The following is a 14239-nucleotide window of genomic DNA, read 5'->3' as shown; positions in this document are numbered from 1 at the left end:
TAATTAAGAGGAGAGGGGTGGGGGAAAGAGCTCATATTTGACTGGTATCAGGGGGGACGAAAGATTTGTACGTCTGAATCTAAATGATTGTGAAATTGTTCTCTTCAAACTGATTCCTAGTCTAAAACATACAAACCACATGACAACCTTTTCCTTTTTAGGAAATTTATACTGCATTGAGATGAGATTAATCTTTCACAGTCCTTGGCTGTTCATTTGGATCAGTCAGTCTTAACACAGTTTTACATAAGTACTTATTTCTTGGTTTATTTGTTGAAATTTGTCTTTGATGCGAATGCAGAGTCACAGCTTTCTGAACACAAAAACATTCATGTATATGTAAATGGAGCATCGTTTCATCTACTGTTTATCAGCGTTGCATCATTTGTTGTGCCAGCGAATCGCGGTTTCTTGGGATTCGTGGCTGGCAGTGGAGTCGGTCGATGTTTATGTGGGACTATGCTACAAGTCCAAAGGCAGTGAGTGATCTTTCACAGAAATCTAAAGGTGGTGGTTGCAGAAAACAGTAGAACAACAGAGATAATCCTTGCAAAAGTATTCACACTCCTTTAGCTTTAGGTTTTGTTATGTCTCAAGGACAAACAGCATAATACATTTGGATTTCATCTGCCTGTGAATAGCAAAAACCCACAAAAGTTTGAGCCCTCCTCTCAGAAAGCTTATACCTGCCTATTTTAATTGTCCAAGCAACAAATATATCTTGATATGCATAAATATCCACAGTGGAAACATTCTTGGCACTACTGGCTAACAGCATGTCATGTGCTATTCCAGGTATTTCAGTTTCCCAAGATGCAGTTTCTTTTCAATATTTTAGATATTCAAAAATAGATTGATTTTAGGTGACGACTTTGGATACAAAAGCTTAATAAAAATCTGGACCTAAAAAGTAATGTTTAAAGAAACTCTCCATCCAAGCTGACAGAGTTTGAACTATGTTGCAAAGAAAAATGATCCTTTGAAACAAATAGACTTGCCAGGACTGAATGTAAATTCATACCACATTTTTCAGATTTTCTCTACGCAAAAAATTGAAAACTATGGATAATGGACTGCTATCACATTGCACACATGGTAAAGAGTTATAGCTGTAAAGCAGAAAAACTGTTGAAAGTTTCAAGGGCCATGAGTACTTTAACAAGGTATCTTTAGGAGTAAGAAAATATTTTGGCCTTGCAATAAGCAGCTGAGGTTCTTATTCAGCTACCTACATATTTAGTGTCACAAATTTCTCTCAGACGTTGAAGATGATGCATTTAGTGGCATGTCCTCAATATAGAATGCCATACTGCAGCTAATTGATGAACCAAGGAAGTGCAGCTAAGATGCATATACCCATTGTTAAGCACCCTTCCCATCACCAGTTTCCTCTCTGCATGTGTTCTGATTTGAGCCAGTCAAATTTCATTAATGTGATTTTTGTTTGACAAAATTCAATGGACCAGGATTCATGAACCTCATATTGTGAAAGATGAACTCAACAGAGCACGAGACATTGTGTTTTTTTACACATGAACTGGCCACCTTAGAGTCTTAACCTTACTTTAACTCAAGAATTTGATTTGCTGCACAAAATATGACTCATCTTAAAAACAACTTCAAAATGAAAAAGAAGCAAAAGTCTTACTTGCTCAGTCAGATTAGATGAATGTCAGTGAATACGAGTTAACTTTTGCCACAGACTCTTAATGCTAGTTTTTCCACCATGCATGGCATTTTACATGTAGACAAAAAAGTCTTGTTCTTGACATTTTGTTCTTCTAAGTGTTTGCTGTGTCCCTGACATGATTTTTAATTGGAATTCTACGTCTAACAATTATTCTTACCAATCTTCCTTAAAAGGTCAAATATTGTCCACAATCTTACCCCCGGCTTCTCTGGCATGTGTTTTGGTTCTCACGATGCTGTTCTGTCATCAAAGTGCTTTAAAAAATATGTCAAAGGTACAACTGTAATTACAAACATGTGGTCTTGCTTGATATTATTAGGGGGTCTTAGAGTAAAGGCACAACATGCATAATCAAAATACACTGAAGATTGCAGTTATATGCAAAAACTGTTTTTAAAAAAAATCAATACCTCAATGCTCAATAAACACTTTTGCCTGGCATGTCGCACCTGTTTGTATTCCAGGCAGTGAACGTGTCTAAAGAGATGACAAAACCCAAACCAGCTTTAAAAAAAATCTATTGCATCTACTTAAAACTAAAATCTCTAAAAGATCCACATTATATTTAGGCATTTCTGTAAATATGAGAGAATTCTTCAAAATGATAAAATGCTAATCCAGCTAATACAACTTGACCTCCAAAGGGTGCTCTGTAACACATTAGGAAAGCTTGCCAATTACTGATCAACCCATCAAAGTTCACCGACAGTCGGACGGAGGCTGAGCTGCCTCTACATCAAATGCCCTATGCCTTTTTTCACATTATCAAAACAGCAAGATGAATTATTCAGTATTGACAACGTCTCTTCATTATGAGTGGCAGGCTCTGTCATAGATACAGGTGACTGAACAATGTAGATGCTCAATACATCTATGCGACAGACAAAATTGCCAAATTGAGAGAACATGTTCTTGTAAATCAAACAGCAATTACGAGGAACAGGAGACAGTTCCCACGGATTTACCATGAAAATAGCTTTGCTCGCTTAAAATTTAACTACTGCAAATTTAACTACTGCCAACTTGTTTTATGTTATTTTTTTTAAGTTTCTGTCTTGTTTTATTGCCATTTAAAATGCGCTTACAGAACTGTAATTGTGTGGTTTTTTTTAAATTGTGGAATTGAAATAGCATTTTGCTATATTAAGCAGAAACTGACAGCTCATTTGCTGTACCAAAGGTCCCATCATGTATGGAAAAAGCACAGAGGGAGAGCTAGAAATGTGAAGGATGAAGTTGGTGTATTTTCCTTCTCATCTGGCATATTAGCAGCCACTGCACAGAGGTATGCAGGTAGCACTATTGTATAAGTAAGATTCAGAGCCCTTTTGAAGACTGCCATCAAGATCAAAGTCGAGTCAGAGAGGACCATCATCGCCCCCTGGGCAAATGAGAGGATTCCGTCATGTTTCAACGGAGACAATGTGGGATTTTAGATTTGACAGACAGCTTTGACCACTGACTTCACAGGCTGCTTTAAACTTACTGGCTGTACTTCGATTTCCAAACTGCATCATAATTTCCCCACTGGACCGCCAGCTCCAATAAAGAAGGCTGGTGGGTATAAATAACCCTTCAGGGAAAAAATGCAAGTAGGAGAAATTGTGTTTTCCTTTGCCAAAACTGACTTTATCCACAGAGCTGTGCTAGCAAGAATCTTCAGACAGAAGCTGATTATTTCCCTAGATTTGCTTTCCAACACATCTGAGGGTCACAGACACAGTATGCATAAAACTGCTTTGTATTTTACTTTGAAATAAAATCTACTGATTTGTGGTTGCCTTAGCTTGTTACGTCTGTAATGTTTCCTCTTTTACTGTTAAGATTAATAAGTCACAGAGGTGAGGAACAGAAATCTGTTAGACCTCAAATGTTTGATGAGTCACACCGTCTGAAGCCAGATGGGGAACATTTAAATACCAATGCTTTGCATGTTATTAAGCCATTAACAGCAAGGATACTTTCGTTTGCTGCAGACTGGTTTCAGATTTTGCTTTCTGCCCTTTATGATGCCCTCTCTTCCTCTGCAAGGACACCCAATTTGTTAAGAAGCTGACATTCTGTTACAATAGACATTCTGTCACCTTTTTATACCACTCTCTCTTTAGGAATAAAAACAGCGAGTGCAGATGTAAAAACTAAACAAAGACTTCTGCTCTTCGTCAGAACTGCAAGAGCATCGCTTGCAGGTACAGTTGCACTAATTAATTTAGCTAAAATCAACTAGTCCATCACTAATTGATTTTTTACCAAATCAATTAATGTGGATGCAAATATTGGCTGTTTAAAGGATGTGAAAGATGATGGATTGATTCTTTCTGTTGAGAAACGCCTCAGTGGACGTATTTTTTATGAAGGTAATTTAAATAAGCTTTGGTTATGTCCCTGTACTTGCGAAGCAACACTTGGAGTATTTCAAACCCATGAGGTCAGTTTTCTGAATTTACAAACCAGAAAACAATTTACTTATAACACCTTTTGCACAATTTATCTCTTTTGATAAATTACTCACTGAAATATCAGGTACACCTCTCAAAAGAATTCATTTTACCTTTGGTGACATCACTACTAGGTTATTTTTGTAAAGCGGTTGGAGCAGCAAGCCTTGTTTGCCTTCTTCTTTTGAATCAAAACTACCACCACCTTTCATTAGATGATGTTTTTAATACCATCTGTGTGATGTGAATATCTCTGGGCATTTAGAAAAAAATATCAGTAATTTATAAAAATATGCCTACAAAATGGCTTGCTAAATCACCCACTTAAATTCAGGAAAACTGCATCAAAACAAATAGATCCAATTTAAAATGCAGTGTGCTGCTTCACAACTAGACAGACAGTCATGCTGCCAACAAAAAGATTCTTCAATTTGCCAAAATGACAACCATCTGTTGATTAAAGACCTCAGGAAAAAAGCACTATTTTTAATATCATTTAAATCAGAGATTTTGATTAATGTGTGATTCTCTTTGCCATCAAACCCCACATTTTACAAAACAGACTGACCTCTTAGAAATAGTAATAGTAGTTTGTAAAGGTTTATTGAGATCATAGATGGGTTGGCAGGAGGAGCTGGACCCCCACTGGAAGAGAGGTAAGAAGCAAGTCTTTGATCTTTGAGATTTTGCAGGAGAAGGAGATGGACAATGGAGATTCTCACTGTTTGGGAGGAGAGATGAAAATCTGAGGATAGTTAGGTATATTCACAGAAGAGTTTGTGGTAAGGGGATGACTGGTTTGAGTAGTGATTTTTATCCGTTCCAGTACTATCAGTGGTGAGTGAATACTGGAGGGTGAACAGGAAGGTAGATGCATGACGAAGATTGGTGTGAAGACGCACAACAGAGAATCTGGAGAGGTCAAAGGAGACCCTGGAGCTTGTCCAGGTAATTCCTGATGTCCTCAGACAGCAAAGAGGAAGAGCGATCAAGTAAGCGCCTATTTACAAAATATGCAGTAGAACAAGAGTCAAGAAAGGATAATCACAAATCTGAGAAAACCATTTGCCGTTTACTTCAGGGAAACTGCTCTTCTAAATACTCCATCCTAATTTTGGTCACACGTATTCCAGCTAGACCACAAGTGCAAGTGACACCTCTCGGAGGGAAAACAAGAGAAACAACACACAAAAAAAACCTCCTTCTCCTGCACAGAACATTGTGAACAAAACACAATGCGCCCATGCTGAAAATCTGAGCAACACAATTCCAGCTCGTAACACCTTCTTCGTTTGGTTTTGTCTGTCTTCAAGTGCCCTCTTCAGTGTTCATTGGAGTTGGGTTTAATTAACTGCAGTCAATGATTCTGTGTTCTTCCTCAGTCAGAACGTCAATGCATGTTTTGGCCTTGTCACTGTGCTGCAGTTTGAGTCAGGGTTTAGGTGATTCAGTGAAAAAATCCTGTACAAAATCAAAACCTCCACTATTATTTTCTATTCTGTTTGACTTATTACACATGCAGTTCCGGTGTTGCCATCAATATACAATATGTATCTTTCAACTAGTGGGATCTCTTTATTTTTCTTCTGGCACTTAACAGTGCAATCTTGTATAATGGGGAGTTGATGAAACATTGTTGAAATAACAGCAACTGGGAGAAGTGTTGGACATTTCCCCACCAGCTGTTGATCATTCATAAAATATTGTTATTTTTGTTGTTCCTTCCAGCCTATTTCATAAGCCTTTATATTTGTGTCCTTTTATAATCCCTGTGTAATGTCATCAACCTTCTGCAAGGAATCTATTAAAAACGCCTGCTTTAATTCAATCATCCCACCCCATATATTTGGGTCATCTATTCACTACTCCTCCACATCATCGTGGGTTAGTTCTCCAAGCAAACAGAGACACCAACTCTGATTAAAGGAATAATGAACTTAATTTTGTGGAATTTCATTGGAAAACACTTAATGTGGGGAACTCTTAGTTATCACTCATGAGAAACACAAACAAACCTTCTGTCTCAAATCATAATATTTCATCTTTTATTGCATCAAGTTTCTGTCTAAATGCTAATCGCATATAAATAGAGTTTAAACTCAAATGAATAGGTTCATGAATTTTAACAGGAGTGGACCAGGACTCATCTGAACAAGCATCAGCACACGGCAGGAGGAGCATCTGAAGGACTGTAGCCAGTAAATAAACTTTTCTGCTGATTATTTCATGGACACCAGAGGCAGTTCTCCTAGATTGGCAGACCGGTCCCCCTTTTTGAATGCAGTCCCCTACTCTAAAAAGGGGACTGGAGTATTTTCCAACTCCAGAGAGATCATAGTCCTAAGCTTCCCTAGTAGATTCTGGATTCTCAGAGTACCTTGAACAATATCACACATGGAAAAGCCATACAAACTCAAAATACTCCTGTTTGGGATTTGAATTCAGAAACTTCTTGTTTCTTGATTAAAAATATTAAATATTACAGTAATTAGAAAAAAATATAGATTTTCAGTCAAATATGAAAAATGAAAGCCAAATATCAAGTACATGACAGTAATACTTTCCAAAGATCTATAGCTTTAAACACCTCAGTAACGTTGCTTTTATACACATCTGAAATTATTGCAAACACAATTTGGTTTCGAGATCATCCAGGCTGCCACAGGTTTGAAAATTGTCAAAGGGAAAGTAGATTGTTGTAGGAGCTCTCATTGCCTAAGTTTCTTCAGTTATTATAGATGGACAGGAAGGATCTCCTGTTGTTCTCTGTGGGTTTTGCAGTGCAGTTATAGCCAGACATGTGTGGTGGAGTTACAGTTTTATAAACGGGCTGCTTAAGGTTTTTCATATTAATTTTCATTTTAATAAGCACCCTTTGTCAAAATTCAGCTCCCGAGGGTCTTGGGTGGTCTTTACAACAAAGCAGTCTAATTTATCAGTTTTTTGAAGTAGCTTGCTCTGATGCCAATACCCCAACAGATGGCTCTAGATGAGCTTGCACACTCCACAGCAGACATAAAGATTATATGCAACATCTTGCTGAAAACACTGAAGGACCTGAGCTTCCTCAACAAGGAATGTCTGCAATATTTCTTTATTTAAAAAGGCTGAGCAGAAATACTGTAAAATGCTGGAAAGAATCCAATATATTTGTTTTTTGTAAGCAAAACATATTTTATTTTGGGAGTAAAATGTGTCATGTTTTATGATCAGCTCAATATGTTGCACTCTTCCCCTTTATTATTTGTTTTTAAGACATATTTATGTAATTAAAACAGCAGAAAACAGTATATTTTAAGGTTTAAAGTTAAAACTGATTTGTATGCCATAACTAAAATACTGATTACATATAGGTAGGGGTGTTGGTGCATTCATAAAAAAAATGGAAGAAATACTATAAAATGACGGTTCCCCTTAATTTGAAGCTCTGTTCAAGAATTTGTCTCAAGCAGTGAGAATTTTGAGAAAGATGGGGAATTAGGTACGTCCACCCATATCTGAAGACAGTGCAGCCCAAAGTCATAGCCAGGACAATTTTAGAACACAGAGGCCAATGGATGGTACTCTGTACTAAAATTAGGCAAAGATGTTATTTTCTCATCCAGAAGACAAAAGATGGGTGATGAGTTTTGCATCACTAGCCTCTCTGAATACCAACAGTATAAAATCCGGCATTCTTTGTACATTGAAGTCAGTATCTTTGACAAGGCTTTTCTCTGTTGAACTTGATATATTGATATTTTTGATCGTGTTTTCACTTCTGCCTGGGAGAGCTTTGAATACAACTGATTAAGTTTCTGTTCAGCAAGGCAGAATGAGATCCACAGAATTCATCAGTCTAGTTATGATTTCATGGTAAAAAGCCTGAGCACGCTCTACAACAGAACATAACTTCTGTATCTGTATTGCAGTTCAAAGAGAGTGACAAAAAAACTCACATCTTGAATTTATTTACATTTTGTCACCTTGCAGCTGCCAACTTCAGTCTTCAACAGACCCATATAAAGTAGTGCCTAAGTGATCCACAGAAATAAAGTGAGACATTGCTTCCTGATTTATTTGCAAAAAGAATTCTAACTGCTGATAATTGCAACAACACATTGGCCGCCATCAAAGGAGCTGTGAGATGCCCAAAGCTCAGGATATTGTTTTGCAACGTAAGGATGCTTTAAGGAGAGTTTTGCTCCCACATCTTAATCTTCAAGCCCCCTGCTGTGTTTCATGGTCTTCATAATAGAGTTTTTTTTAATGGACGTAATATCGAAAATAAAAATCTTTAAGCAGGTTCTAGACTTGATTTTTAAGCCCATATTTCTGTATTAAAATAGTTTTTTATTTGTGCGCTGTAATATAATTTTAAATGTTATGTTTTCACTAGATGGGAACAGAAATGATCAGAGTCAACAAAGCAAAGGTTTTAAAACATTATTATGTGTGTAATTAATCCATATGAGAGATTTATCTGCTGGTTTTGGTCATGTGACATAACTGGGCATCACTTATTGTTGCAGATTGGTTATACTGTAACTGACTAAGCTTTTCAGGTTTTATTCATTCTGTGCTATGTAGTTGTTTGATACCCACTTGTCAATATCCTCCTACCTGGTGGTGTCAGCAGAGGTGATGGCGATGAGTGGCGGTGCTCGTAATGGCAGTGTTGTGGGCCGAGGTGGAACTGTGACTGTGTCCGGCTCGGGCTTCCGATCGCAGTAGTACTGTTCAGCTTGTCTAAAGGTCAAGGGGGGTAACTGAACTGTCCGGCAGGAGAGCCTCCGTACCATAAAGGGCTCCATGCAGGTGACGGGCCCTGGTTCTGGGGAGTCAGATGACTCATCTGACACCTGTGGCAAGAGACATAACTGTTAAATTCTGACATTGAGGAAGTGGGGGGCAGGCTTGTAATTCTAATAAAGGTCTGGATCTATAAAGGTTGGAAACAACCCTGGATGGAATATTATAAAACACCAGTTACTTTTATTTTGTGTTGCCTCTTGTTCACCCAATGATACCATTATTTAATTGAAACCTCACCAACTCATATTATGCTGAATACTTGGTTAAACCACAAAGACATCAGGCAGGTTTCTTTTCTTTCCCTCCCCTCCAGGGGATCTTATGTTGGCTCCATTGTCCCTTATATGAAAGTAGGCTGACAGGTAAGGGGGAAGCAGAGGAGGAAGACATGCGGTATAGGTTGCCAGGTCCGGGAATCGAACCCACAACTGCCAAGTATATTTGCATTTGCCTGACAACAAATGCAAATATACTAGTTGTGCATTTAGAAATACACACTAGATAGTGTGTTTTATCAAATAAACAGCTAAGAGAAATTACACATCATGAATGAGAACACCTTACCCCATTTTTACTTGACAAAAGGTTCAAACACAAAATGATTCACTTGAGAAGAAGTAGAAGCTCGAAGTGAAAAAGATACTGTACAGACAAGAGCGGAGGAGAGTGGGGAAAAAAAAATATGGATAAGAGCTCCAGCTGAGGGCAGAGACTGCCACCTGAAAAACTGAAGACTTTAAACGTCTGAGATGAGACGAGAGTGAGAAGACAGAAACTCATTTTACAGTGGCAAGTTAACCTGAAAGAAAGACATCGGGTGGTCAATAAACCATTAAGTGGTTATCAGAAAAGTTGATTCTGGTGCAGTAATGGCTGCAGCAGAGCCTTCCCTCTCAAAACATTCATCTGAAGCAAGGTTAGCCTTGTTTGCAATTTAATGCAACTCTTTTGGATGCTACTTTTGTAAATGAATTAACAAATATTTTATATTCAGAACTAAACTTTTTGAAGACAACTTTTTATTCCTAATGCTCTCAGGGGTTTGAAAAATTATTCAGATCCTCTGAATATTTTTCAGATTTTCTCTTCTTAGAACCACAAGCTTCTTTTGAAATGGATTAAGGAGTCGAAGGAAATGATAAATGGTTTATAAAATCTTTTCCAATTAAAAAGCTGGAAAGTCTGGCATGCATTTGTATTCAGCCAGTGTACTCTGCTGCCCTAAAACCATAGTCTAGACTCCGGAGCAACTAATAGCTTTGAGAAGTTGTCTAATTAGTCAATGGAGCCACCCTGTACATATTCTAGCCTCAGTATAAATCTAACTGTTCTGTGGAAAGCCTTGGAGGTTTGTTGGAGAACACTGACAAACAAACAGCATCTTAAAAACCAAGCAACATGGCAGACAAGAAAGGGATAAAGTTATGTAGTAAATTGAATCGGGGTTATAAAATTAGAAAATCTACTGGAGTAGTTTAGATCTGTGGTGTACAAAGTCACTTCTCAAGGGCTGGTAAACTGCAGCTGGTGGATGTGTCCCTAGAGACCAACATACCTGATTTAAATGACTGAATTATTATCCTCATTCACTCAAATCCAACAGACTCTTACTGACCGTTTCAGGTGTATTAAGGCAGAGACAACTCTAACAGTTGCAGGACAGCAGCTGTTACCCTGCTTCAACACACCTGAATCAAATGATTGCTTCTGCAAACTTAATGCCAGTCAGCTGAAGTTAATTCCACCCATCTTCAGTGAACCATCTTCATTGAACATTGAAGGGAGTAATGATCCAAGTCAGGGGTGCCCAAAGTCGGTCCTTGAGGGTCGGCATCCATGTTTTAGATCCCTCCCTGGTGGTAGTAACAACCATTTCAGCATGTCAATGTTCTTCTTAGGCCTTTTAACGAGCCATCATTGGATCCAGGTGCGTTAAACCAGGGAGAGAACTAAAATACGCAGGATGCCGGCAGGATGCCACCAAACAGAAGTTCAATGTCATGTCAATTTTGTGGCGTATTGTCCTTGGGGGAAACCACAAAGGTAATAGGTTTTCTTCACAATGAATGGCTCCGACAGTATCTTTCAGGATTTAGGACAAACATCAATACACCAGCACACACCAGGGTGTACTAGTGAGGCAGCGGGATAAACTGATAATGTGCTATTAATTTTCCTGGAAACTACACAGTCAATGTTCTGCATGAATGAAAAATGATTTCTTGTTAAGAGTTGGGTCAACCGTTAAGATTCATATTCTACTCAGAGCGTTTTTAAATGGCTGAGTGCCGCAACATAATGGACGTTTTTTAGAGAGTCAATGTTGTTTCTTTTATTTCTGCACATCCTGACACAAAGTGCAAGTAGTACAGTAAAAACAGTCAGTAGTACAGTCATGTCATTGCTCTACTGAAAGGGAGTCCAGCAGCAACATAAATATCTGCAAATGTGCTGGAAAACAGAAGGAATATTCTCAAGTGGACACTCTTTGGCTTTACTTTAAAAGTTTGCTTTGTTGATTTTGTTTGCTTGCTTTCTTGCTTTGTAGCTTCTCCAACTAATCTCCAGGCTACAATCATGATCAGATGTTAGATTCATGACATCATATCTATTTATGTGAACAAGATTTGCTGACAGAAAACATTTTAAGCCTCAGGCTTGTAGCTGTGAGTGTTTTTTGAGCTGCATGGATCAGTGCTTTTCAATTCCAGTCCTCAGGGCCCCCCCTGCTCTGCATGTTTTAGATGTTACTCTACACCAGAACAGCTGATTCAAATGATTGCATGACATCTTCTGCAGCCACCAAGTACTGCAGGAGCCTGTCAATCACCCAAAGATTCAATCCAGGTGTGTGGCAGGACGAAACCCCTAAAACATGCAGGCCAGGGGGCCCCGAGGACCGGAATTGAAAAACACTGGCATGGATTAGGACAACAGGATCAGGAGACCACAGCTAGACCCCTAGACAGCTAAACGTTCATTTCCTTTGAGGTGCAAGTATGACTGGAGAAGTTTAAACAAAAGGTACTTTATGGCCACGCCATAGTACTTGCTGTTCCTGCAGCAGACTGATGCTCCTCAGGCTCAGAGGAGACATTCTGCCAAGAACTACACTGGATTTCATCTTCTTTGCTTGGGAATCAGCTTCCTGGATCATCCATTTGAAAGATATATTCCTTATTATGCACTGACAAACATTAAATTTGATTGCACCTTTCACATTTATACAAAAATAAATCCAAAGAGCTTCAGAAGGAAAGCGCATACAAATTTGAAATGGAAAAGGCAAAAAAAATAACAAAATGGAAAAATGATTGCAGATTTTGCTGAACTGACTCATCAGAACATGTTATCTTTTCTGAATCCATAAACCTCTTGCAAATGAATAAGTCTATAAACCTTTATGACAATTTCTGCTTGCTTTTTCCTTGACTTTGTTCCTTTGAATTTCTCTTGAACTTGAGAAGAAATTACTAATAAAATCAAATTGGCTCAAAAATATCTGACCTACTTCAACACAATCTGAATTATCTTGATCTGAAGAGAATTGAAACAAACTTAGGCGAACTGAATAAAAGACAAATCAATTGAACTGAATTGGACTGAACTGAAATTATTTGGGTATTTTACATCAAGAGATTCAACAAATTCTTGTAAAATAAGCCATGTGTACAATTTGTTCCTCTATAATGAAATAAGCAATTGGCAACATCAGAGAACTAACAAAATGAATGAAAACTGATTTTAGTTTTTTACTGGAGCAAGAGTATAGACATCATTTATATGCATAGAGGTGGAAAATGAAAGAATGAAATTCTGATCTGAAATTGAATGTCAGACAGCAAAGACAATGGTGAGGTTTTGAAGCTTAGATGTAAGATAACATCTAAAAGAGGAGCAGAAACTCTGAAATTAATTAGGGTTTTAACAAACAAAAAAATTTTTTCATTTATGTACCGATAACATTAATAGCAATGACATTCCCAAGGCTTACAGTAGTAGTGTTTTCTGCTGCCCAACACAATACCAATGATAATAAAACTAAATGAGTCAGACTGTATTATTTTGGTTTTATTTCACTGAAATGAAGACAGGAGTTATAAAGCACTTCTGATTATTAAGATGTCAGAGCTAAAGATTTCTGAGGTAGGTTAAAAAATTCCATGTTTCAAAACACTAACAGCAGCTCTGATCTGAATAGTTCATGTATGCCCTGCAGCAAGCTGCCAAATAAAAACCCCTTCGGCTGTAAACAAATGCATTTCCTCAGTAGTTTGTGTTCCACTGTTTCCTGCTCCTCATTGCAACACATATCTCCATCAGCCAAGAAAATTGCCCTAAAGTACCGACTTACATATGTGTATGTGTGGCTTTATCATCCCTTCCCTTTCTGTCACGACAGTTCTGTCTCACCAGTCACAGCCGACACACCTCACCCCCAATCCCACCACCCGTCCACCCCTGCATGCATCAAGATGCCAATCTTCATCCAGAAAGTCAAGCAGCCTTTCATTCCCACATAATTACCTGCATTAGACTCATTGGCAGACGGTGGCTTACAGAGAGGAACGGGGGAGCCAACATGATTTCCCATCACTTTTCAGTGGGCTGTAGGTAAAGCAAGTGGGAGGTGGAGCTAATGACTCATTGAGATTCAATTAGTACTAATCTTAAATTCCTTTCATGACACAATCACAGACCACAGAATGAATTTATGTAACGGCCAGCTGATCCCTCTCTCCACTCGGTTATGCTCCCTCTTGCCCTTCAGCTGGCTCTAATCCTCTGTAAAACATTCATTTAATTCCCCAGTGTCTCTCCTTTGGCAGCTATGATATTAATTAACAAGGGAAAATATTTGCATACTTTAAAAAATGAGCATTCAAACTGGTGGAGCTCAGTAAATTAGAATGTCAGCCAAAAAGTTTAACTGGTTGCGTAGATTTGCTACGCAGAAATAAACACCTAATTGTCACTGAGTTAACTTTGATGCTTATGACATCTAGCAAAAATAAAACCCAAACTTCAGGTACTTGAAAATTTTAATCTTACATGACACCAATACAAAAAGTTATCCCCCCCTTTTTTAGTTAGTTATTTCCACTTTTTATACATAACAGATGTCCAGCTGACAGTTCTTAACACATTCCCTGAGAAGGTTAAGCTTCAAAGGGCATTGCTAAAGGAGAAATGACCTTTAGCATTGTGCTTTCATTGTTTTCAGTGTTGCATCCAAATTTTGTTTGGCCACTCTTGAACCAGAGACTCCAGAATTGTCATACCCGGTCCAAGAAGAAGAACTGGACAGTTACTTGGC

General features: G+C 38.1%; 1 protein-coding gene across 5 annotated transcripts in view; it reads right to left on the bottom strand.

The window, feature by feature from the left end:
• pde4d (phosphodiesterase 4D, cAMP-specific) overlaps positions 1-14239 on the bottom strand; it is a 193525-nt gene that overhangs the window by 141539 nt on the left and 37747 nt on the right. For 2 of the 5 annotated variants that reach the window (XM_044112655.1, XM_044112653.1), the window contains exon 3: positions 8731-8969. In XM_044112655.1, coding sequence (XP_043968590.1) covers positions 8731-8969 — 239 coding nt within the window. Of the gene's footprint in view, positions 1-8730; positions 8970-10477; positions 10595-14239 lie in introns of those variants that run through there. The other 3 variants (XM_044112658.1, XM_044112657.1, XM_044112652.1) reach the window with 3 other exon arrangements.

Source organism: Gambusia affinis, linkage group LG03 (assembly GCF_019740435.1).
Source record: "Gambusia affinis linkage group LG03, SWU_Gaff_1.0, whole genome shotgun sequence".
Classification (NCBI taxonomy): domain Eukaryota; kingdom Metazoa; phylum Chordata; class Actinopteri; order Cyprinodontiformes; family Poeciliidae; genus Gambusia; species Gambusia affinis.
This window is presented reverse-complemented; position numbering and strand designations above follow the sequence as displayed.